The following is a 26,000-nucleotide window of genomic DNA, read 5'->3' on the forward strand; positions in this document are numbered from 1 at the left end:
GAGTGGAAAGGACCAATACAACGCTTTCCAGATACTTCTGATCTTTCACTCTTCTCCATAGAAAAGCAAATGATCCAGCAAGATTAAAAACTTCCTCTGCAATAACAAGGAAATGTCACCCCACAGGCGTTTTTAGCGTCCTTTGCTGAAAACGGACCAAGTTGTTGCAAATGATGGTTTAAATCATTGCTTTTCATTTATGACCACTATAGGTCCACGAAAAATGTAAACAATGGCATGAGTCTCATGAATCCTGCAGTGTAGAGTGGAAACCCCCCCTTTAATGAGGCACAGAATCAGACTAAAAAACCATCTTCATTTCATATGCCCAAGATGTGGGCTGTACCGTAAAACATTATAACTGTTTATCTGTTTTTAACAGATTTTAAAGGTTTTTAAAACACAAATAAAAACACTGACAATATTTTCCATATTAGAAATCCCTTGCGCATAAGGATTTTCATCACCATATAAAGCTACAAAAAAACGTGTTTTTTTTTTTCCACTGCGTAACAGAAACCTCACTTTTAAGTGACATAAAAAAAAAAAAAATTCATAAACCAGAATTTCCAAAAAAAAAAAAAAAAAAATACAGTGCTCACATTTTGTTCCCTTTATTACAGCACAGTTTATTGCCCGGAGCAACCTCTTTCTTCCGCAGAGATTTTTTCCACGGTTCACTTATGCTAGACTTGTCGTTGCAACCAGTTGCCAAAAAATCATAAATGCGACCTCTGCGTTCAGAAGCCCCACTTCCGGTTGCACCATCACAGCTTAAGCTGAGAAGGCCTCGTTTTTCCTCCGCCGTTTCGTCCTCGTGCAAGTTTAGCTTATGAGGAAGTCGGGAATTAGTCATAAAACCCCCACATGAAGGCCCCTGGATGCTGTTCCTGTAGGAGGCCACCTCTGCTGAGTTGTAATCCAAGTGGTGAGAGCACCCTGGCAAGGACACATTACTGCTGGAAAGAGAAGAAGTTGAGGCATTCCCTCCATTTGCATTAACAGTAAAAGGGATGTTTAGATAATGGCTCCCGCATTCCTGGTAAAAACAACATGTCTGAAGGCTACTGTCATCCTTGGCCATCCGAAGGCGTTTGCGGTAGGGGCAGTCCTGGGGCACAAACCACTCCTGTGCCGGCGTTGATCCCAGAGCGCAGGCTGAGAAACACCAGTTGTTCTGCAGTAAGATCTCTCCATGAATCCTTTTCATCAAGTTGTTGATGAGGACCGACCTCCTCAGGAATACTTCTGGATCATCAATGAATTTTAATTTCTCCAGGGACATGTAAAGAACATGGGCCCTCTCCTCAAAGATAGATACATTCTGAATGGAAAAAATAACATAGTCAAAACAAGGCACTGTATCATATAAAGTCATCTAAACCAGAGGTGTGCAACCTGAGGGTCATAATGCCAGATAACATCTCAATAACAACTGCCAGAGTCAGAAAATGTATGACATTTAGTCTGTTGGGTTCTTCATGGACCAAATATTTACAAGCTTGCAGAGCAATGTCAGAATTTGTAAATGATGAAAATGATTTTCTAAGAAAGTGAATGTTATTTATAACCATCTGTGACCACAGGAATTTCTGGGGGAAGCTATTCAGAGTCCTGACTCACTGGTTGTGCATCAAAACCAAAAACAGTTATTTAAAATAATACAGTTAAAAAAAAAAAAACTTAAAATGTAAGTAATGCCAAAACTGATGCTTTAATATTTAAATGAGTAAGAAGTTGTTAAAAAACCTATCAACCTATTTTGTCTGTGTTGGGCTGGGAAGATTTTCCTTCACTTCCTGTCCTGGAGATGCAACAAGAAATAAGAGGAAAACTTTCCAAAGTAAATTAAAGGGGTTGTAAAGGTAAAATTTTTTTCACCTTAATGCATTCTATGCATTAAGGTGAAAAAACTTCCGACAATACCGCCGCCCCCAGCCCCCCCGTTTTACTTACCTGACACCTCGAAAGTCAGCCGCTCGCTCCCGACATCCATTAAGCCGCTCAGCCTGGCCGCTGATTGGCTACAGTTGATGGATTGAAAGCAGCGCAGCCATTGGCTCGCGCTGCTGTCAATCACATCCAATGACGCGGCGCGCCGGAGGGCGGGGCCGAGTGATACAGTGAGCGGCTATAGCCACCGGCTGTATCACGGGAGCGCGCCCGCAAGAACTAACCACCATGCGAGGGAGCTCACATTAAGGTGGTTAGTTCTTGCAGGGAGGAGCTGAAACAGCCGCCGAGGAACCCCAGAAGACCAGGTTTGGGGCCACTCTGTGCAGAACGAGCTGCACAGTGAAGGTAAGTGTAACATGATTGTTATTTAAAAAAAAAAAAAAAATTACCTTTACAACCCCTTTAAATTCTCTTCATAGAAAGTTGTCCCCATTGAATGATTTCTTTTCAGCTATTTCTCTGATAACTTTCTTGGAGCCAACATGCCGGTATACTACTACGTGTATTCTGCCATGGATTGGCACCAGGAAAGGAAAATTAAGCTAAATATTTGATACAATTTTCTACTGTTTCGATTTCCGTTTTTATCTCACTTAGGATGGTCACCACGACAAACACAGAGGTTACTCTTTATAGCAGGAATACATACTGCAATAACTACCTGACAAAGGGTCTAACCCTTCCCTACTACATCTAAAGCATGGATGCTCAACCTGTGGCCCTCTAGCTGTTGCAGAACTACAAGTCCCATCATGCCTCTGCCTTTGGGGGTCATGCTTGTAACTGTCAGCAGCTTGGAATGCTTCATGGGACTTGTAGTTCCGCAACAGCTGGAATGCCACAGGTTGAGTACCCATGATCTAAAGCTTAAAAATAAACTTTAGACAAGCCTTTCTAAACTAGGATTCCGCGGAGCCCTGGGGTTCCTCTAGAGTTTGCTATGGGTTCCTTAATCTGTGAGCGGTGATGGATCGATCTCCTGCCTGATGGTGTTCACACAGTTCTGGCACCGACACAACTGATTCTTGTCACTGACCACCACTGCAAGGAAGCTCTTATCTTACTGGCTACCAATGTGATGTGGCTAATGTTCCATGAGCTGTAGGTATAATAGTTTGTAATCAGCTTCCCAGAGACCTGAATATTATTTTAGGGGATCACCCATGTAAATCAATGTTGAGAAAGGCTGCTTAAAGTGTTACTAAACCCGGGACCCTGCATTCACTATATCCGGTCTCCCACAGTACACTGAACATTGAAATGCAAGTATTTTAGTAAATATAAACTGCTAAATACTTTTTCTCATCAGCAGTATATAGCAATCTTATGACTTCTATCAGTGTCTGGTTAAAGCTTGTAGGAGGAGTCTTCATTCTACTCTGTCCTATGAGGCTGCAGGAACCCTGACTCTCTGTCTGGACAGTGCTGATTGGCCCTGTGCTGATCAAATGCACTCTCCCAAGAAAAAACTCCAAAACACTTACTAGCAATACACACCAAACTGAGCATGTGCAGAGTGCCCCCAAAGCTCTGTCTTATCAGGAGATGGTTTGGGGACAGTTGAAGAATGGGAGGATCAGGGAAAACAGGATTAAACAGCCTTTTTACACAGTGTGGAAGATTTACTTCTTAGGTTCCACAGTGAGTATACCAAGCATGCTTTACTGCATATACAGACTGATCTTACGGTTGTGGGTTTAGTAACACTTTAAGACAAGTACAAAGGCACAAATTAATGTAGCTCTGTGATTAATAAAAAGCAGTATGAGTATGAAAGGAGTGTAAAAAAAGCAGCATAAGGATCCAATCAGTTCATGTGCTGACAATCAAGAAGCATGCTGATAGAAGGAGAAAACAGATTGACATAGAGATTAACCAATCATTGTGCTGCTTCTCCTTTTACTGCCCAGTTGCAGGCTGAGGTGGTTCCAGGATAACCTGGGCTCACAGGAAGTGGGTTGAATTATGTTGGTCATCATACTGAGGATATTTAGCAGCAGAAAAATGGTCTAAGTTAATTCTAATACTGCAGGAAAAGCTGGTTTATTCATTACAGGTACTTATATAGCACCGTCAATTTATGCAGTGCTTTACATATACATTGTACATTCACATCAGTCCCTGCCTTCAAGGGGCTTACAATCTAAAGTCCCTATCCCACATTCATACATACACATACTAGGGTCAATTTAGACAAAAGCCAATTAACCTACCAGCATGTCTTAAGAGTGTGGAAGGTATCACACACAGGCACAGGGAGAACATGGAAACTCCAGGCAGGTAGTGCCGTAGTTGGGTTTCGAACAGACGGCCCTAGTGCTGCTAGGCGGAAGTCCTAACTACTTAGCCACTGTGCTACCCATTTTGTTATTTTATTTTTTTGCTAGGTAATCATTTTTATTTTTATTTATTTATTATTTTTTTTCATGTTGGCTGGAGTTCTGCTTTAAAGCAGTATTATACCCAAAAGCAAACATTTATTATACCAATTCATAGATGTGATGGCTGTATTCTTTTCATCCAGAGTGGGTGGGACTCTAATATAGGGGGTGTGTCACTGGCCAGATCACAAGGGCAAAACAGAGGGGAAAAAGCCTAAACAAGAATATTACTACAGCCTCCACATCTAATAATTGGTAAGATATATTAAGATATATTACATCTTTGGTTTTTGGTTTAATACCAGTTTCAGTAGTTGGTTCTGTTCTTTGGTGCCAGATGCTGACACCATGCTGTACATGCTAGGAGCCTCAGATGACACAGGTGAGGAGGAAAGTGACAGATTTGGTATTGTCCCCAGAAGGTAGATGCTGGCACCATGCAGCACATGCTTGGAACCCTGGCAGACCCAGATGTGAAGGGAAGTGACAGATTTGGTACTGTCCCCAGGAGATAGATGCTGGCACCATGCAGCATGGGTTTGAAGCCCCGGCTGACCCAGATGAGGAGGGAAGTGACAGATTTGGTACTGTCCTCAGAAGGTAGATGCTGGCACCATGCAGCACAGGTTTGGAGCCCCGGCTGACCCAGATGAGAAGGGAAGTGACAGATTTGGTACTGTCCTCAGAAGGTAGATGCTGGCACCATGCAGCACAGGTTTGGAGCCCCGGCTGACCCAGATGAGAAGGGAAGAGACAGATTTGGTACTGTCCTCAGAAGGTAGATGCTGGCACCATGCAGCACAGGTTTGGAGCCCCGGCTGACCCAGATGAGAAGGGAAGAGACAGATTTGGTACTGTCCTCAGAAGGTAGATGCTGGCACCATGCAGCACAGGTTTGGAGCCCCGGCTGACCCAGATGAGAAGGGAAGTGACAGATTTGATACTGTCCTCAGAAGATAGATGCTGGCATCATGCAGCACAGGTTTTGAGCCCCGGTTGACCCAGATGAGAAGGGAAGTGACAGATTTGGTACTGTCCTCAGAAAGTAGATGCTGGCACCATGCAGCACATGTTTGGAGCCCTGGCGACCCAGATGAGAAGGGAAGTGACAGATTTGGTAGTGTCCTCAGAAGGTATATGCTGGCACCATGCAGCACAGGTTTGAAGCCCCGGCTGACCCAGATGAGAAGGGAAGTGACAGATTTGGTACTGTCCTCAGAAGGTAGATGCTGGCACCATGCAGCACATGTTTGGGGCCCTGGTGACCCAGATGAGAAGGGAAATTACAGATTTGGTAGTGTCCTCAGAAAGTAGATGCTGGCACCATGCAGCATATGTTTGGAGCCCTGGCGACCCAGATGAGAAGGGAAGTGACAGATTTGGTACTGTCCTCTGAAGGTAGATGCTGGCACCATGCAGCACATGTTTGGAGCCCTGGCGACCCAGATGAGAAGGGAAGTGACAGATTTGGTACTGTCCTCAGAAGGTAGATGCTGGCACCATGCAGCACATGTTTGGAGCCCTGGCGACCCAGATGAGAAGGGAAATTACAGATTTGGTAGTGTCCTCAGAAAGTAGATGCTGGCACCATGCAGCACATGTTTGGAGCCCTGGCGACCCAGATGAGAAGGGAAGTGACAGATTTGGTACTGTCTTCGGGGTCCCGATGCTGACACTAAAGCAGCACATTTTAGGATCCCCGGCTGAAAAAGGTAAAAAGGGAAGTGACAGATTTCCTTTGGTTTCTTTATAAAAAAACAACCATGCACATGATTAAATAAACGTGTGGTTTCTTTCTTGTGCATATCAAGGAATTTAGCAGGATATCTTCATATGCTATGACGACAGTATACCATATGAAATCTGAGATGTCTTTTGTAGATACACAGACGCCATGTATATAAATTATGCATTCCTTCAGGTCCTGTCTATTATAACTGATCAAAGTCAGGCTGTGCCATTGCAGCCACTGAGAAATGTAAATTAATTTTTATCTTCTTCACTAATAGGACACGCCATCAAAACATCAATAGGTGAACCTGGCCTTTTCTTTATGAATCCAGCTAGTCTTTCACAGATATATGGTGTTTTGTAGAATAAACCTATACAACGCCCCTGGGAAATGCTTTGAGGACACTATATCATGGCATGTCTATTGTAGTTTTCTTTGTATATAATGCTCTCAAGGCCTAGTCATAATATTTCTGTAGATTGGATTCTATCTTCATTGGCTTTGAGATGGCTATGGCAGCTAGATTGGAACTGGGAATACTGGTGGGGATACTTGGGCAATAAAGTGGCTACAACTTGATTTGCCAGCAACAAAGCAAAAATGTAGGTTTTTTGAATGGACTGATTTTTGCTTTTAGTGAAGGCTACTGGTAATCAAGATTCTTTTTAAAACGGGAACGCAGTTCTGGGACATCCTTCAACACTGAATATATGTAATGGCAAGGGGTGGTGGGGTGCGCTGGAGGTTCTATTGTTGCGGGGGGAACTGTTGTTGCAGGTGAGGTCTACTGTTGCTCAGAGAGATATATTGTTGAGGATGGGGTCTATTGTTGCTGGCTGGTGGGGGGTCTATTGTTGCTGGGGTCGATCTATTGTTACTTGGGGGGTATTTTGATGTGGGGATCTATTGTTGCTGGGGGAATTTATTATTTCTGGGGGATCTATTGATGCTGAAGGGATCTATTGATGCTGGAGTGGGTCTGTTGTTGTTGGAGAAGTATTTTGCTGCTGGGATCTTTTGTTGTTGGGGAAGATTTGTTGTTGCTGCGGGAGGGGATTTGTTTTATTGCTTTTCTAGTTATCATTAACACATTCCATACAAATTAATTAGCATCACAAAATGATACTTGGTTCTGTATTCTCTAAAAGAGGTGGTACTTGGAGGTGGGTAGGAGGTGGAGCCAAGGGAAGGTGCTCAGAGGTGGGTAGGGGGTGAAGACAAAGGATGACTTGGAGGGGGGGGGTTCCTGCACCTATTTTCTGCGAAAAGACTTTTCAGACAATAGCGAGCTTCCAACTTTGGGGGTAGCAGTTTGGAGAAGGTTTTTTTTCTGTTCCAGCATGATTGTGCCCCTGTATACAACGCCAGCCCAATAAAGACAGGGATGATTAGTTTGGTGTGGAGGAACGTGACCTACACAGAGACCTGTCCTCAACTCTACTGAACACCTTCAGGATGAATTGAAAAGAGTAAGCTAGGTCTTCTCCTCCGACTATATTACCCGACCTAAAAAATATTCTTTTGGGTGAATGGGTACAAATTCCCATAAACACACTCCAGAATCTTTAGAAAAGCCTCCCCAGAAGAATTGAGGGCATTATAGCTGCAAAGGGGACCAGCGTCCAAAGTTTAGAACAGGATGTCCACCAAATTGATATACTGTAGGTGTAATGGTCAACTTTCCACAGCTTTTTGTCAATAAAGAGCATGCTATACATATATTTTATACAAAGAGGCTTTGCAATTTTTAAGAACACCTATACAGTAAATACTTTTGAACCCAAACTATCCAGGAATTTTTACTTCATTACAACCCTAAAATATGTATTTTAAATGGTGCCCCGTGCCCCTATGGCTACCCGGAGGGCTGAAAAAAAGAAAAAAACAGATTCCCCCATTTACACAATCAGGGTGCATTGAAGAATCCTCCCTGCTGTGCCATTGTATTCTGATGGGGGGACTCTTCCACTGTCAAAATGCACTGATCTGTTGAGCGAGAACGGCCATATATGGATTCAAATTTGGCCGTTCCCTGCAAAAATGTAGTAAATGCACCTTAATAAAAAAAAAGTGTTTTTATTAAATGTTTGCATTAGAGTGTAAATTCAGCTTCAGCAAAAAGCACACTATGCTGTGGCATAAACATATACATATACAGTGCCTTGAAAAAGTATTCACACCCCTTGACATTTTCCACATTTTGTCATGTTACAACCAAAAATGTAAATTTATTTTATTGGGATTTTGTGAGATAGACCAACACAAAGTGGCACATAATTGTGAAGTGGAAGGAAAATGACAAACCGTTTTCTAACATTTTTTACAAATAAATATGTGAAAAGTGTGGCGTGCATTTGTATTCAGCTCCCCTGAGTCATTACTTTGTAGAACCGCCTTTCGCTGCAATTACAGCTGCAAATCTTTTTGGGGATGTCTCTACCAGCTTTGAATATCTAGAGAGTGACATTTTTGCCCATTCTTAAATTCTAAAATTCTACATTCTAAAATAGCTCAAGCTCTCTCAGATTGGATGGAGAGCGTCTGTGAACAGCAATTTTCAAATCTTGCCACAGATTCTCAATTGGATTTAGGTCTGACTGGGCCAATCTAACAAATGAATATGCTTTGATCTAAACCATTCCATCATAGCTCTGGCTGTATGTTTAGGGTTGTTGTCCTTCTAGAAGTTGAACCTCTGCCCCAGTCTTTTGCAGACTCTAACAGGTTTTCTTCTAAGATTGCCGTTTTTGGCTCCATCCATCTTCCCATTAACTCTGACCAGCTTCCCTGTCCCTGCTGAAGAAAAGCATCCCCACCACATGATGCTGTCACCACCATGTTTCAAGGTGAGGATGGTGTGTTCAGGGTGATGTGCAGTGTTAGTTTTCCGTCACACATAGTGCTTTGCTTCTAGGCCAAAAAGTTCAATTTTGGTCTCATCTGACCAGAGCACCTTCTTCCACATGTTTGCTGTGTCCCCCACATGGCTTCTCACAAACTGCAAACGGTACTTCCTATGGCTTTCTTTCAACAATGGCTTTCTTCTTGTCACTCTTCCATAAAGGTCAGATTCTAATACCTGAGCTGTGGATCTCTTCAGCTCCTCCAGAGTTACCATGGGCCTCTTGGCTGCTTCTCTGATTAATGCTCTCCTTGCCCGGCCTGTCAGTTTAGGTGGACGGCCATGTCTTGGTAGGTTTGCAGTTGTGCCATACTCTTTCCATTTTCAGATGATGGATTGAACAGTGCTCTGTGAGATGCTCAAAGTTTGGGATATTTTTTTTATAACCTAACCCTGCTTTAAACTTCACAACTTTATCCCTGAGCTGTCTGGTGTGTTCCTTGGCCTTCGTGATGCTGTTTGTTCACTAAGGTTCTCTAACAAACCTCTGAGGGCTTCACAGGACAGCTGTATTTATACTGAGATTAAATTACACACAGGTGGACTCTATTTACTAATTAGGTGACTTTTATAGGCAATTGGTTGCACTAGATTTTAGATAGGGGTATCAGAGTAAAGGGGGCTGAATACAAATGCATGCCACACTTTTCACATATTTATTTTTTAAAAATTTGGAAAACCATTTATTATTTTCCTTCCACTTCACAATTATGTGCCGCTTTGTGTTGGTCTATCACATAAAATTCTAATACAATACATTTAAGTTTTTGGTTGAAACATGACAAAATATGAAAAATTTCAAGAGGTATGAATACTTTTTCAAGGCACTGTATAATGTGCTAAAACCCACCTACAAGCAAGGGCTCTCTTTTTGTTAAACAGAAGATTCTACAAATCCTCTGCAGTCAGCAATGGCTCCTTCCCGATCTATTGTAGGGACAGAGCAGCGGTTGGGACCAGCGTCCCCTAGTGCCACAGGAAAGAGCACCATCCTGTGCTGAGCCAGCTGTGGGTCAGATCCCAACATTGTTGTCAAGAACGCTGTGGAGCCTGGACCGGCCCTGTGATGTCAGCCGACAGCAGACTTTAGCCTGCCGTCAGCTGAATCTGGGTCGCAGGAGTGCAGAACTAAGGGCACTCCTGTGAACCACAGGAGAAGTATGGCCAAGAGAGCTTTGGCCATACTTCTCCTTTAAACTGAAAGGGTTCCCTGGCTGGGGATAGGTTGAGCATAATAAGCTGCTCTACCCATAAGGAACAGCATAGTGTGCTTTTTTATAAATCTGAACTTGCACATAAAGCCTACAGAGCATTGCAACCATGGTCTGTACATCTCGAGTGCAATTCACAGACACCTACATCCCTGCCCTAGATCTGTAACGATGAAGTAAACATTGGACTACAAGTGCATAGATGTTTGTTCTCCATTCATATTTGTGAGTTTCTCTCTGGCATGGAAGAGGGTATTTGTAGTCTTTGCATATACAGAAATTTAAGAATGGATCTGTGAATGGATGATGCAGCTCTGCTGCGCTAAATTCAGAAGGACGCTCCAGAGAGAAGCACCCCATAAACTCAGTAAGTGTAGGTGGGGGCAGTTTGAGGGGTGGGGTAGTTGGTAATTGCGACCATGTTCCATGTTCCACCCTGGGAGTAACATTAAAATACTCCCAAAGGTGGACTACACCGTTTAAACAGGTCAACAATGTCAGCCCCATATCTGTATCCACGCGGGTTCCCTTTACATACAGGCGTGTTCTTCATATGGAAGCGCTCTCGCTGTAGAATAAACCAAACAGGCTATAAAAGTCATTGTACTTGCAGAGAGCAGCAGACAAAGACTTCTGGAAATTATCAGGGAAGAACTTGGGCTCGGAGGACTTTATGAGAGTGGAGGATTGCCAAAAATTACACATACCATGCCACGGAATGAGATGGAAACATTTCTATCGAGACAGTTCTGGTGGGACAAGCGCTAAAACATTTCCGCCACACCAACATTGAGGTCATAGAAAAAGAAAAGGCCTTGGTAATTTGATTCTTTGATGCGTTTTATTATTTTCTTTTTCTGTTAACATTCCCAAAACAGGAGTCTGCTGTTCATCACTAAACAGCCGTAATAGGGGAGAAGAGAGGCTCGCTGTGTTGTGGTCATGGACACGCACAAGCAATTGGAATGCCACTTAACGGAAAAAATAATAAAGTTTTATAATGGCCACTGCCTGCCTATTACACTTTCCTTTGTGTGCTGTCCTCTGTTCTATAGGTGTCCCCAACACTGAGAGCCTGCTTTACCATGAAGTGTGACACTCTCTGTTTATGCCTGAACCATGCCTGGACACTAAGGTGGCCTAATCTTCATCAGCTTAAAAGGGGACCCAGACTCCTTGATACTCCTTTTGTTAGTACTCCCCTGCTGCTGCTTCCTCTAATAAAGCCAAGGGCAATACCCAGTGCCTCCATACATTGGACAGCATGTGCCATGTGGTGGTCATGGAGACTGGCAGCCAATCGCTAGGCCCACGCAATTTCACATGACAAAGGGGGTTACGTCATTGCTCCCACTAGCCTATAAAACCAGCCAGCACTGGGAATTTGCTGCTCCATACATAGAGGCACTGGGCATCGCCCCTGGCTGTGACAGAGAAAGCAGCAGCAGGGGAGCACTGGCAAAGGGAATATTCAGGGGGCCCCTTTGCAAAAAAGAATGTTTCGCTTAGCCCTAAATGGACAAGGTGACAGTTTCTCTTTGAATGAACCTGTTTCTTTCCCCTGCATGGGCAACTCAGGTTCACCACTCTGACAACATGGATTTTGATACAGTTAGGGGTAGCTTAAAGCTGAAGTGTAATTTACGCATATAATACCCTACCTTGTTTCCCTCACCCAATCAACAAGCAGTTAAAAGTTTTCAATCAAATCATTTTGTTTTTGTAAAATACCTCTTGCGACCCCATGAGGTCATCGCTGGGTCTGTATGTTGGTCTTTGCTCTGAGTGTGACTGGAGGGGCTGGCAGGCTCCTGTAATCGACACAGTACTCTTGGATTCTCTTTCTGTACTGTATGAAAGAACACATCCCCAGCATCCGTTTAAACATGCATGCACCTGCTGGCCGCTGGATGCTGTAGAGCCTAGCTGTGCAATCTGCTGATCAATTCCGTTAATTTCATTTCCTTCATTTTCTCTCTAAACACCTCTATTTGCTTGATTTGTAATCAAGCAACTGATCAGCAAACTGCATAACTCACATATGTCAATGACAAGGCCCACAGGCCAAATGCAGCCCAAAAGGCCTTGTCATGTGGCCCTTGCACCCAGTTTTGCAGCTGAAATGTGGTGGAACTCCATTCCGCCACCTCTGGCTCTCACGCTCCCCTCCCACTTTCTACTGTTTACAAGGGACAGCTTTGCTCTCAGCGGCTCCCAGAACTAACCAATCTCTGCACGCACTCATGACAGGACACGCCAGGAACAGATCTCCAGAATCTGAGAGAGAGAATGATCTCCCGGCAAGGCGAGGCAGAGCTGCCTACACAGGGAGGTACTAGAGCTAGGCCAGGTAGGAGAGAGTAGAGATGCAAGGAAGCTTTGGGGAGGGGGGGGTTCGAGGTTGCTCACTGTGCATAGCACACACCTAAACCCTACACTCTGTAAACAGTGTACCCCTGAACTCTGCACTCTGTAAGTAGTGTATTCTGAACTCTGCACTCTATACGTTGCATACTCATGAACCCTGCACTCTGTACATAGCGCACCCCTAAACCCTAAACTCTGTAAACAGTGTACCCCTAAGCTTTGCACTCTGTATGTAACGCACTCCTGAACTCTGCATTCTGGATGTAGCATAATCCTTGAACTCTGCACTCTGTACGTAGCACACCTCAGATACAATTGGGCAACCATACTGATGATGCAGCCCACAATGAAATTGAGTTTGACACCCCTGGCATAGCTAAAGTCTGCACCTCCAAGGTAGCATGCACATCCAAAGGGAACTGGGGATGTGTTCTTTCATAGGGAGCAAAATTATTAATGGCATAGAAAGTGGAACAGCCAATCCTTGCAGAGCTGCTGAAGAAAGGAGTGGGGGAGGGAATTAAAAAACAATGCATGTCTTAGGCTAGTGCACGAGATATGTAAATCACCTGTCACTCACAGCAAGGGGGAGGATTTGACATAGTTTTTCTCTGTCAAGATTTATCTCACTGAACAATAAAAGAGGATTGCTCAGAGATGGATTAACTCTTTGTGGCAAGACTGGGCTAAAATGATAGAAAATCTTATACTCTACATTATGACATAAAAAAAAAAATTGTGGGTTTACATCCACTTTAAAGTAAAGTAAACTGGTCTGTACCAGAATGCATTAAACAGGCCAAAGCACTACCTATAGGGGGGCCTGCAAATACCCTGGACACCCCAAGTTCCCCAAATCTTGGGACATTCTAACATGCAAATGTAAACTCTAACCAGTGTTTGCCAAATGCCTCCTATCTGCTGCACCTGATAGGCCTATCAGTAAAATGGGCAGCCTTACTAGCCAATAAGAAAGTGCAGGAGGGGTCAAAGCACCCCTCGGCACTAGAAGGAAATGCTGAAACCAGTTGGCAGGCACATCAAATGCAGGTCAGAAGAATCCTATTTACGTTAATAGTCTTCATAACCATTCTGAGGCTGTCTGATCTGCTTTGCCCTTCCTAAATATGCTAAAGCACTTTAAAGTGAAAAAAAATGATAATTATGAAGCACGACTTCTCACACTATGAGAGGTCCCCTTTAAAAGATCATCTACTGCAACGCAGACAGTTTTGAAATTGAACTCACAGCATTTTAAAAAGCAATTAAAAATATGTTTTACTCATGTGATTTATTTTAACAAGGAAAATCCTTGTGTAGAAATCTATGCGGTAATTTATTTTCCTTTTCCATTCCATGTGCCCACACACGAGAGATGGGTGGATCACAGTAACTGGTGCTTCTATTTCGTGGCAGCGGCCATGATTGGTAGGGCTGCCAATATGCGCTAATCATTTCCAGGGATACTAAACTGCTAGCGGGGTCCAAATATGTGTGGTCCATCCATGGCAAGAAAGATGATACACATGTATTAGCGCAGCCTTAAAGTGATACGGTCTAGTTCAAACTATCAAATAAAGTGAACCTGTCACAACCACAAAACAGCTGCTGCTACCATCATTCTATTTCCATTTTCCTTCATTTTACAAAGGGAGTTTCTTATTAAAGGAAACCTGTCTTGGGAGTAACATGGAGACTGCCATTTACGAAAATGGCAGTTGCTTGACTGGTATGCTGACCATACTTTTTTAATATTCTGAAGTACTGTGCGGGGCCCTGTCAGGTGGGCTGTACGGGGCCCCATGATTCCTAACAGCGGCCCTGCTGGTGCCATAGGGTTACAAAAAAACCAAGCAGGCAATACACAACTTCAGGTCAGCCTAATGACATACTGTATTTCTCTTTGGGGCAGCCCAATGATGTATCTATCTTTGGGGCAGCCCAATGTTGTACTCCTTTTTGGAGCAGTGCAGTGAGGTATATTTCTTTGGGGCAGCCCAATGACGTATTTCTCTTTGGAGTAGTCCAGTGAGGCATCTCTCTTTGGGACAATTACATATTTCCCTTTGGGGCGGCCCAATGATGTATTTCTCATTTTGGCAGCTCAATGATATATTTCTCTTTGGGGCAGTGCAATGACGTATTTCTCTTTGGGGCAGCCCAATTGCATATTTCTCATTAGGGCAGCCCAATTGCATATTTCTCATTGGGGCAGCCTAATGATGTATTTCTCTTTGGGGCAGCCCAATGGCGTATTTCTCTTTGGGGCAGCCCAATAGTGTATTTCCTTTTCGAGCACCCAATGATGTATTTGTCTTTGGGACAGTCTAATGACGTATTTCTATTTGGGGCAGCCAAATGATGTATCTCTGCTTTTGGGGCAGCCCAATGACATATTTCTCTGTGGGGCAGTCCAATGGCGTATTTCTCTTTGGAACAGCCCAATAACGTAGTTCACTTTGGGCAGCCCAATGATATATTTCTCTTTGGGGCAGTCCAATGACATATTTCTCTTTGGGGCAGCCCAATTACATATTTCTCTTTGGGGTAGCCCAATGACGTATTTCTCGTTAAGGCAGCTCAATGATGTATTACTCTTTGGGACAGCCCAAATGGGTATTTTTCTTTGGGGCAGCCCAATGACATATTTCTCTTTGGGGTAGCCCAATGACATATTTCTCTTTGGGGTAGCCCAATGACGTATTTCTCGTTAGGGCAGCTCAATGATGTATTACTCTTTGGGACAGCCCAAATGCGTATTTTTCTTTGGGGAAGCCCAAATGCATATTTTTCTTTGGGGCAGCCAAATGACATATTTCTCTTTGGAGCAGCCCAATTGCGTATTTCTAATTGGGGCAGCCCAATGATGTATTTCTCTTTGGGGCGGCCCAATGATGTATTTCTCTTTGGGGCAGCCCAATGATGTATTTCTCTTTGGGGCGGCCCAATGATGTATTTCTCTTTGGAGCGGCCCAATGATGTATTTCTCTTTGGGGTAGCCCAATGACGTATTTCTCTTTGGGGTAGCCCAATGACGTATTTCTCATTAGGGCAGCTCAATGAATACTCTTTGGGGCAGCCCAAATGCGTATTTTTCTTTGGGGCAGCCAAATGACATATTTCTTTTTGGGGCAGCCTAATTGCGTATTACTCATTGGGGCAGCCCAATTATGTATTTCTCTTTGGGGAAGCCAAATGATGTATCTCTGCTTTGGGGAAGCCCAATGATGTATCTCTGCTTTTGGGGCAGTCCAATAAAGTATTTCTCTTTGGGATAGTCCAATAACGTATTTTGCTTTGGGCAGCCCAGTGATGTCTTTTTTTTAGCATAGTTTTTCTCTAATTGAAATATCTGTCTGCTGGTAACTGTTGCTGAAATAAATGTTGAAAACTCAGGGTCTTCTGCTAAGAAGACATTGAATATTCACCTCTCCCGCTGCCGACATTGCTGATCTCTGCTGTAGTGTAGAATCCAACGCTAACATGAGTATCCTGGTCCCCGCTGTGTGCAGGGGCTCAATCTGCCTACACTGAAAGGACCACAGTATACTCCTCAAAGTGTCAGATTCTTTGGTGGGTATACCGCTCCACTACAGCAGAAACTGGCAACGTGGGCAAGCGGAGAGATAAGAATCAAAGGTGCTTTTCTGCAGCTTGATAGTCAAGATTGCCCATACATTGTAATAACGAATGTTTTTGGAAGAGGCATGTACAGTAAATGCTGCTGCTCCAAGTTAAACCTTTGGCACCCAACACCAACATTCCAACATGCTGTGTGGGTGCCCCAGAGGCCGAAAAATATTGCTAAAGGATGTAGGATATGAGGGTCTGAATCAAAGCCAAAGTAGAGGCCTATATTCTGAGCGCAGCAAGGTCAGGGAATTAGCCTAAAATCCTCATCTGAATATGCCCGTCATTTGCCACCTGTGCCAGATGCAGCACAGTTTTATACATTTTAATAAATATTTCCCATTGGATAATCAAGTTTTTGTGACTCATTTTGCCTTTACTGCCCAAAGCTTTGCATTTCAGTTTAATTATCCGTTTACGAGTACCTCCACCAGCACCTGGTATTTCAGTTCTCAGTGGGCACTACTGAGTTATATCACCTGCTCCTTCTATCTCTGTGGGATTCCAATAGTGAGATTTCTCTGCCATAGCCGATGCCTTTGTCTGCTTTCTCAAGGTTATAACAAAAGTGTCATGCTCGACTTGGCTCCCCAATTATTTGTTCACGCTACATTAGACAGAATCCATTGGGAGATCCTGAGACCATCACTTGGCTTTATAATGGCCCTGGCAGAGGGAGAAACTTAGAATTCTGATAGGATATCTAACCACGGGAGCCCCTGAGAGATACAAGACGGCAGCAAGTGATTCATATTGCAATATGACAACCAGGCAAAACTGAATGAACAAATTTGGGTTGTAATATCTGTTAATAATTCAATTTTGAAATGAGATAATATATTTGATTAATAATTACCCTTTGTTTATGAATGTGGCTGACAGGATTATCTGTGCTATCATCTCTAGTAAAAATCTTTTTTTTTTTGTGATCAGAGAAGGCTATAGAGCATCTGTGAAGCTTTCATTTCTTTCTGCGGCCCTGTTGGGGGATTTCCTCCAACATTCTTCTCTGTCTGACATTCCTTCAATAGACAGGAAGTAGAAAATCTTCCCTCACTTCCTGTTCTTTCTGACACACATCAGACAGGAAGTCTCTGTCTCCAGTGAAGATACAGATAGCAATAAAAATGGACAGGGGTTCTAACCCTTTCCTACTCTATGCAAAATGAAATAAAATGTTTTGACTAGAGTTAGGCTTTCAAGTATTTTAAATCTAAAATTTGCCCCATGCATCATGGCAGAGCTTAACCACTGACTAAGCATGCCATTCAGCTAAAAATTGTACCAAAAAAATTGGGATATCATATAATATCCTCTGATTTTACCGCAATTTTTTTCTTGTAACCGCTATCAATTTTTCTCCCCTAACTCTGATGCTCAGTGCTTCAAAAGCTGCAGTCAAGTCAAGCTCCACTTATGGGTAGGATGGTAGTTGTACCTGCCTATATAATCAGAGCCAGACTACTAGATTTTACAGGATACCATGCATCCGCTGGTTGAACGAAAAAAATAAAAATGACTCATCTATGGGCAGCTTTATCCTGGAGTTCAGCTTTAAGATTTGATGTTCAGAAGGTTTAAAGTGATTGTAAAGGCAGAAGGCTTTTTATCTTAATGCATTCTATGCATTAAGATAAAAAACCTTCTGTGTTTAGCAGCCCCCCTCAGCCCCCCTAATACTTTCCTGAGCCCATCTCATTCCAGCGATGTGTCTCGGCTGCCCGGGACTCTCCCTCCTCATTGAGGTGGCAGCATGGCACCATTGGCTCCCGCTGCTTTTAATCAAAGTCAGTGAGCCAATGAGGAGAGAGAGGGGGTGGGGCCAAACCGCTGCTCCATGTCTGAATGGGCACACGGAGCCGAAGCTTGGCTTGGGTGCCCCCATAGTAAGCTGCTTGCTGTGGGGCCATTTGGCAGGAAGGAGGGGCCAGAAGCGCCAGCAAGGGACCCGCGAAGAGGAGGATCCGGGCTGCTCTGTGCAAAACCAACTGCACAGAGCAGGTAACTATGACATGTTTGTTTAAAGAAAAAAAATGTGGACTTTAGTATCACTTTAAAACCTCTCTAAGGTTCTATTTTGCCATCTATGTACCCTTTGGATAGATTTCCCTTTATTTCTCGTCACTCAACCTCAACAGGAAGTGAGGGGAGATCTGTTTGAATAAAGGGGAGTGTCCCTGTAAGACAGTTGTCATCGGAACAGATGTCCCTATAGCAGGGCTTGACAAATTTGCTTTAAACCGAGAAGCCAGCTAAAAAAGTTAGGAACCAGTTTGCGTGCGTGCAGGGCGATATGTAACGATCATTGCATCATGTTTTCATGTGTAGGCGCTTGTACGTGCGTATATGTGGGGGTGGGGGCATAAAAATTATATTTTTTCCGGGTCTCCGTCCGGGTCTCTACTGCGCATGCATCGGAGGGGGGATGAGATAAGCGGAAGTTCCACTTTTGGGTGGAACTCTGCTTTAAGTCCTGCTAGATCACTTCAGGCTGGCCCCTTTTGCATGTATAGCTATTAAATATAAGTGTCTATATTGTTTAAAATCCAGTAATACACTGTCTCACCTTGCTCTGCACATGCTCAGTTGCTCTCCATTTTTAGGCACTGCCGAATTTGTAGAGGCCGATCTGCTGACAGCCTTAAAGGGGAATTAAACCCGCCTATCCTTTACAGCCAAGGAAGCTGCTTCTGTTTGATCTGCAACTGCTAAGGTGCTGCCCATGTGATCAGTTATGATGGTTTGACAGTTTGGTTGAGGACACAAGCAAATGTAACAGTTAGCAATCCCCGCATTCCAGGAATGTAACTGTTTTTTTAATCCCTTAAATCAATGGGTTTTAGTTCCGCTTTATGATTTACTGCTGTTCAGGGGCTCTGGGCTTCCGAAAAATGGCAGCCTCCAGCAAGAAGAAACAGAAGCAATGCTGGAGGCAATTTACAGCACACACTCATTTTGGTAGCTTAATTATTAATGTGGAATGTATGTTCCTTGCTAAAGAACATTGTTTTTATCAAGTTGTTATGGGTAAAGTTTGGCTTTAAAGGAAACCATGAGGATTTTATCATTATTATCTATATAAAAACGGCAATCACAAATACATACGTTAGCTACAACAGGTGAGACTTTTGCTGGTGTCTGTGAGCAATCAAAATCTGGAATTGAGGTACAATTACTAAAAAATGTCACACATATTTCTACTTTAAAGAAGAACTCCAGGGGAAAAAAACTTTTAAAATCCCATGGCACACAAGGAGTTAAGTACAACAAGGTGTATACCACCTCCTGGAGCTCTCTCTTTTTTTAACAGCTTATTGTATGGTTGAGTGCCGATAGCATGTCTATTGCTATTCTTCCAGTATTCCAACACCACAGCTACAGGTGTACAACGCAGCAGCCATAGAATCATATGCAGCCTTACTGTCTGCCCCTCCTCTCCCCCTGCCCAATCACAGAACAATTTTCATTCTGTAAACCCATTCACAAAATCCAAAGCTTTCTGTGAACGGAGAGGGGAGAGGAGGCGTGGGTAGAGTAGGAGAGCTGTATCTCCTCTCTGAGCCAGGACTTTAGCAGAAGCACTATTGGCACTCATTGAACCAGGAGGTGACCTACACCTTGTATGCCAACAATTTTTAATTTTTTTTTTCAGTTCTTTAACCACTTCAGCCCCAGAAGATTTGGATGCTCAATGACCAGGCCATTTTTTGTGATTCGGCACTGCGTCGCTTTAACTGACAATTGCGCGGTCGTGCGACGTTGTACCCAAACAAAGTTGATGTCCTTTTTTTCCCACAAATAGAGCTTTCTTTTGCTGGTATTTGATCGCCCCTGCGGTTTTTACTTTTTGCGCTATAAACAAAAGAAGAGCGTCACTTTTGAAAAGAAACAATGAGGTTGATTTATTAAAGGCAAATTTACTTTGCACTGCAAGTGCACTTGGAAGTGCAGTCGCTTTAGATCTAAGGGGAAGATCTGAAATGAGGCGAAGCTCTGCTGATTTTTCATCCAATCATGTGCAAGAAAATACGTTTTTTTATTTTCCTTGCATGTCCCCCTCAGATTTACAGCAATTGCACTTCCAAGTGGACTTGTAGTGCAAAGTGGATTTTCCTTGTAAATCAACCCCAATATCTTTTACTTTTTGCTATAATAAATATCCCACATTTTTTATCAAAAAAAAAAAAATTTTCCTCAGTTTAGGCCGATATGTATTCTTCTACATATTTTTAGTAAAAAAATCGCAATAAGTGTATATTGATTGGTTTGCGCAAAAGTTATAGCGTCTACAAAATAGGGGATAGATTAATGGCATTTTTATTATTATTATTTTTTTTACTAGTAATGGCAGCAATCTGCGATTTTTATCGGGACTGCGACATTATGGCAGACACATCGGACACTTTTGACACATTTTTGAAACCATTGACAATTATACAGTGATCAGGGGCTAACGGTGTTCCCTATGTGTGTTTCTAACTGGGGGGGGGGGGGGGGGGAGTGGCACTGTTTAGGAGGAGAGATTGGTGTTCATACATAGTATGAACACACGATCTATCTCCTCTCCCCTGAAAGAACCGGAATCTGTGTGTTTGCACACACAGATCCCGGTTCTCGCTCTGTCACGAGTGATCGCAGGAGCCCGGCGGTCATCGCGCCCGCCGGGCACACACATTGGCTCCGTGTACACACCGCGGGCAGGCGCACGCGTCCCTAGTGGCCAAAAGGTGAAGCGACATAACATACCGTCGTTTTGCCCAGCCGTGCCATTCTGCCGCAGTAAAACTGCGGCGACAGGTCGGCAAGAGGTTAATTCAAGGTTATATAATGCATAGAATCCTATTTCAATATTTTTTAATTATTCATAGATACAGCACTATACCCCTGGCACCCATCCCCCTATATAAGAACCCCAGCTCTATAAGCCAATACCATCAACATCATGGTGTCACTGGCCACCTAGCACAGGGGTCAGCAACCTTTTTCCACTTAAGGGCCGGATTCAATGTATGTGAATGCATGGAGGGCCGCATTCACCTGCTAATAAATGAAGATAATAAAAATCCTAAACACAGTAATAATAACAGTACAGGTTTACCTCACTTTAAGGTGCTTCACTAATACAAAGCCAGTTCACCCTGAGGGAGTATGTAGCTGGGGATTCGGATTTTACTGCCCCCCTCCCCCATCCTGGCACCCAAGGGTGGCTGACGCCAGCCTTGCCAGCCAGCATGATCTGGAGATGGGGTTCTTGTCCCTAGGAAAAATGGGGTTAATGCCGTAGGGGAGATGGGGGCCCCCATCCCCAGGGGTAATGGGGTCCCTGTCCCCAAGCGAGAAGGGGTCCCTGGGATCCCTGTCCCAAGGGGAGAAGGAATCCCTGTCCCAAGGGGTAATGGGGACCCTGTTCCCAGGGGAGATAGGGTTTCTGTCCCTAGGGGTGATGGGGTCCCTGCCCCCAAGCAAGAAGGGGTCCCTGTCCCCAAGCAAGAAGGGGTCCCTGTCCCCAAGCGAGAAGGGGTCCCTGTCCCAAAGTGAGAAGGGGCCCCTGTCCCCAGGGGTGATGGGGTCCCTAATAGGGCCCCCCCTATTGCAGTGTCCTCTGTACCCCTATAGCAGTGTCCTCTGTCCCCTGCATCCCCCCACTGTAGTGTCCTCTGTCCCCTGCACTCCCCCCCACCACACTGTAGTGTCCTCTGTCCCCTGCCCCCCCACCCACTGTAGTGTCCTCTGTCCCCTGCACCCCCCCCCACCACACTGTAGTGTCCTCTGTCCCCTGCACCCCCCCCCACCACACTGTAGTGTCCTCTGTCCCCGGCCCCCCCCCCCCCCACTGTAGTGTCCTCTGTCCCCTGCACCCCCCCCACCCCATTGTAGTGTCCTCTGTCCCCTGCACCCCCCACTGTAGTGTCCTCTGTCCCCCTGCACCCCCCCCCACCCCCATTGTAGTGTCCTCTGTCCCCTGCACCCCCCCCCCCCACCCCATTGTAGTGTCCTCTTTCCCCTGCACCCCCCACTGTAGTGTCCTCTGTCCCCTGCACCCCCACCCCCACCCCATTGTAGTGTCCTCTTTCCCCTGCACCCCCCACTGTAATGTCCTCTGTCTGCACCCCCCACTGTAGTGTCCTCTGTCCCCCACCCCACAAACACACAATGTGTAGGTAGAACTCTCCTATCTTACACAGGTGTGCAGCAAGCAGAGATCGCTATCACAGGGCTGGTTGGGGGCGGGGAACTGCTGAAGTTAACTTTTCACATTAACAGGCTGGTGATTGGTTGCTAGTATTGCCTGGCAACCAACCACCTGCAGTTTAATAGAAAAGTGAACTCCAGCAGTTCCCGCCCCCATTCAGCCCTGTGATAATGGCCGCTCGCCGCTGTCTAATGAAAAGGACAGCGGAGAAAATGTCCGTGGGCCGGGTGCCCCTGAATTAATCACGGGCACTGATGGGCCAGACATTCAGCGGTGGCGGCCCCCGCAGGCTCCGGGTTGCAGACCCCTGCCCTAGTGGATACTCCATAAGAATATATAAGGAATGCATTACAGAGAGGGGGATCAGATCCCCCAAAAGGGACCAGAGGGAGGAAAAGATCTCCACACCAAGGCCACAAACATCTGCAAAGGTCAAGCAGCTAAAAAAAAAAAAATAAAACAATAAAAACGAACCTGTCAACCTCGGTCCTCAAGTAGCCCCAACAGGCCATGTTTTGGGAATTTCTCTTAGATAAAATAGCTTTAAAGCACCTGTGCAAGATAAAGGGAAATCTGAAAACATGGCCTGTTGGGGGTACTTGAGGACTAAGGTTGAGAATCACTGCCTTATTCCATCTACAAATAAAAAACGGTTGGAAAAAAAAAAAACAGGAAAGAAAACAATCACAATTGTATGATGTAACAAATGAAGGTAAAGACAAAATGGAACATACTTTATGACTACAGCTGCTGAGCCTCAGATGATAATCCTCTTCTACATATTTCCTTTTAAAGTGTGTATTCCTGGATGCAGTTTTTGGATGTGAAACTCCCCTGTAATGTGACTCTGTGGTAATAAATCAGATATGACAGATGATGACACATAGTTCGCTCGAGGTTCTCCAAACAACATAACTTTGTTTCCTAAGACACACATACACAGAACACATCAAGCCACACAGCGATACTCGACATCCCCACTCATTGCCAATATAACATGGTGCTGGAAGACGAGACTTAGTCCAACTACAGCACAATGAAATATTGCAAACATTAAAAGAAAACTATAATGGTATGGGGTCAGTTGTATTTTACTAAGTTAATACATTTAACAGATACCTAAGGATTTTCTAAAGAGAAGCAGTCTTCTTTAAGACATGCTGTCTCTGACTGAAACCTGGTCTGATTTGTGTATAAAATTCTGCTTGAGCTGCTGAGCTTAGTAAACACATGAAAGAAAGGAGATACAGAATCACTTGTGAAATGAATATATATATACACACGCACACACTATATTGCCAAAAATATTGGGACGCCTGCCTTTATACGCACATGGACTTTAGTGGCATCGCAGTCTAATGCCCCGTACACACGGTCGGATTTTCCGATGGAAAATGTCCAAATCGGAGCGTGTTGTCGGAAATTCCGACCGTGTGTGGGCTCCATCGGACATTTTCCATCGGATTTTCTGACACACAAAGTTGGAGAGCAGGATATAAAATTTTCCAACAACAAAATCCGTTGTCGGAAATTCCGATCGTGTGTACACAAATCCGACGGACAAAGTGCCACGCATGCGCAGAATAAATAAAGAGATGAAAGCTATTGGCCACTGCCCCGTTTATAGTCCCGACATACGTGTTTTACGTCACCCGCGTTTAGAACTATCGGATTTTCCGACAACTTTGTGCGACCGTGTGCATGCAAGACAAGTTTGAGCCAACATCCGTCGGAAAAAATCCTAGGATTTTGTTGTCGGAATGTCCGAACAAAGTCCAACCGTGTGTACGGGGCATTATGCCCTGTACACACGATCGGACATTGTTCTTAAACGCGGTGACGTAAAACAAGTACGTCGGGACTATAAACGGGGCAGTGGCCAATAGCTTTCGTTTCTTAATTTATTCTGAGCATGCGTGGCACTTTGTGCGTCGGATTTGTGTACACACGATCGGAATTTAACCAATCGCATTTTGTTGTCGGAAAATTTTATAGCCAGCTCTCAAACTTTGTGTGTTGGAAATTCCGGCTGAAAAAGTCCGATGGAGCCCACACACGATTGGAATTTCCGACAACACAATCCGATCGCACTTTTTCTGTCAGAAAATCCGACCGTGTGTACAGGGCATAAGTCTGTAGGGTTCAGTTTTGAGTTGGACCACCCTTTGCAGTTATAACAGCTTCAACTCTTCTGGGAAGGCTGTCCACAAGATGTAGGGTTGTGTCTATGGGAATGTTTGACCATTCTTCCAGAAGTGCATTTGTGAGGTCAGGCACTGATGTTGGACGAGAAGGCAGTCTCAGCTCAAATTCATCCCAAAGGTGTTCTATCAGTTTGAGGTCAGGACTCTGCACAGGCTAGTCAAGTTCCTCCACTCCAAACTCGCTCATCCATGTCTTTGTGGACCTTGCTTTGTGCACTGGTGGAACAGGAAGGGGTCATTTCCAAACTGTTCCCACAAAGTTGGGAGTATGAAATTTGTCCAAAATGTCTTGGTATGCTGACACCTTAAGATTTCCCTTCACGGGAACTAAGGGGCCAAGCCCAACCCCTGGAAAACAACCCCACACCATAATTCCCCCTCCTCCAAATGATGTGGACCAGTGCACAAAGCAAGGCCCATAAAGACATGGATGAGCGAGTTTGGGGTGGAAGAACTTGACTGGCCTGCACAGAGTCCTGACCTCAACCAGATATAACACCTTTGGGATCAATTAGAGCGGAGACTGCGAGCTAGGCCTTCTCATCCACATCAGTTCCTGACCTCACAATTGCTCTTCTTGAAGAAGAGTCAAACATTCCCATAGACACACTCCTAAACCTTGTGGACAGCCTTCCTAGAAGAGTTGAAGCTGTTATAGCTGCAAAAGGTGGGCCAACTCAATATTGAACCCTACGGACGAAGACTGGGATGCCATTATAGTTCATGTGCATGTAAAGACAGGTGTCCCAATACTTTTGGTAATATAGTATATATATATATATATATATACATTTAAAATATGTACAAAACCACCATATATGTCTTTCAAATGAACATGTACTAAACTAAAATACAAAGGGCAGCATTTCAGTTGAAGGCACCATAAGGTATCTCGGCATACCTCAACTGGTTGGAAGACAGAGAAATGTCACGTAACAAGAATGTCCTCAAACAAGCAAGAACAGGGGCAAGCTACCCATTGTTGTGCCAAGGGGCTTGGTTGCTAAGATGATAGCAATATCTTGAAAATACAGTAGAATGGAGCATTTCATCAAACTGACTGATACATATATAGTAGAGAATAGAATGGAGGAGGTGGACCTTTCATTCATCCACCCGTTGTCCATTCATAGAGCGCGTTTCATTGGTGGAAGCTACAGAATGGCTTCTATGAATGGAGGAGGGGGATTTCTTTTTACTATAACATTTTTACTTAGACTTAAGCTTTAAAGTGGGAACATCTAACTGCAGAAAAAAGCGATTTGGGAGGCATACAAGTTGTGTATACTTCACTGATGATTTCTTTGGCATTTAGAAAAACTAAACGCAGGTGTGGCAGTGTGAATGAGGCCTAAGAATACCCTGTCCTCAAGGTGACATAGCTGCTGTCCAATTTCACTGTTCAAAAGAACTGTGTTGTCACC

The 26,000-nt window shown here is 44.2% G+C and overlaps 1 protein-coding gene across 2 annotated transcripts in view; it reads right to left on the reverse strand.

Annotated features, from left to right (window-relative positions):
- Nucleotides 1–535: 535 nt before the first annotated feature.
- Nucleotides 536–26,000, reverse strand: part of SERTAD4 (SERTA domain containing 4) — an 82,465-nt gene continuing 57,000 nt past the window's right edge. For both annotated transcript variants that reach the window (XM_073628428.1, XM_073628429.1), the window contains exons 3-4: nucleotides 23,107–23,219; nucleotides 536–1,324 (exon numbers count right to left, since the gene is read on the reverse strand). In XM_073628428.1, coding sequence (XP_073484529.1) covers nucleotides 599–1,324; nucleotides 23,107–23,219 — 839 coding nt within the window. In that variant the 3' untranslated portion in view covers nucleotides 536–598. The remainder of the gene's footprint in view (nucleotides 1,325–23,106; nucleotides 23,220–26,000) is intronic.

The sequence above is a fragment of the Aquarana catesbeiana genome, linkage group LG04, assembly GCF_042186555.1.
Source record: "Aquarana catesbeiana isolate 2022-GZ linkage group LG04, ASM4218655v1, whole genome shotgun sequence".
NCBI lineage: Eukaryota > Metazoa > Chordata > Amphibia > Anura > Ranidae > Aquarana > Aquarana catesbeiana.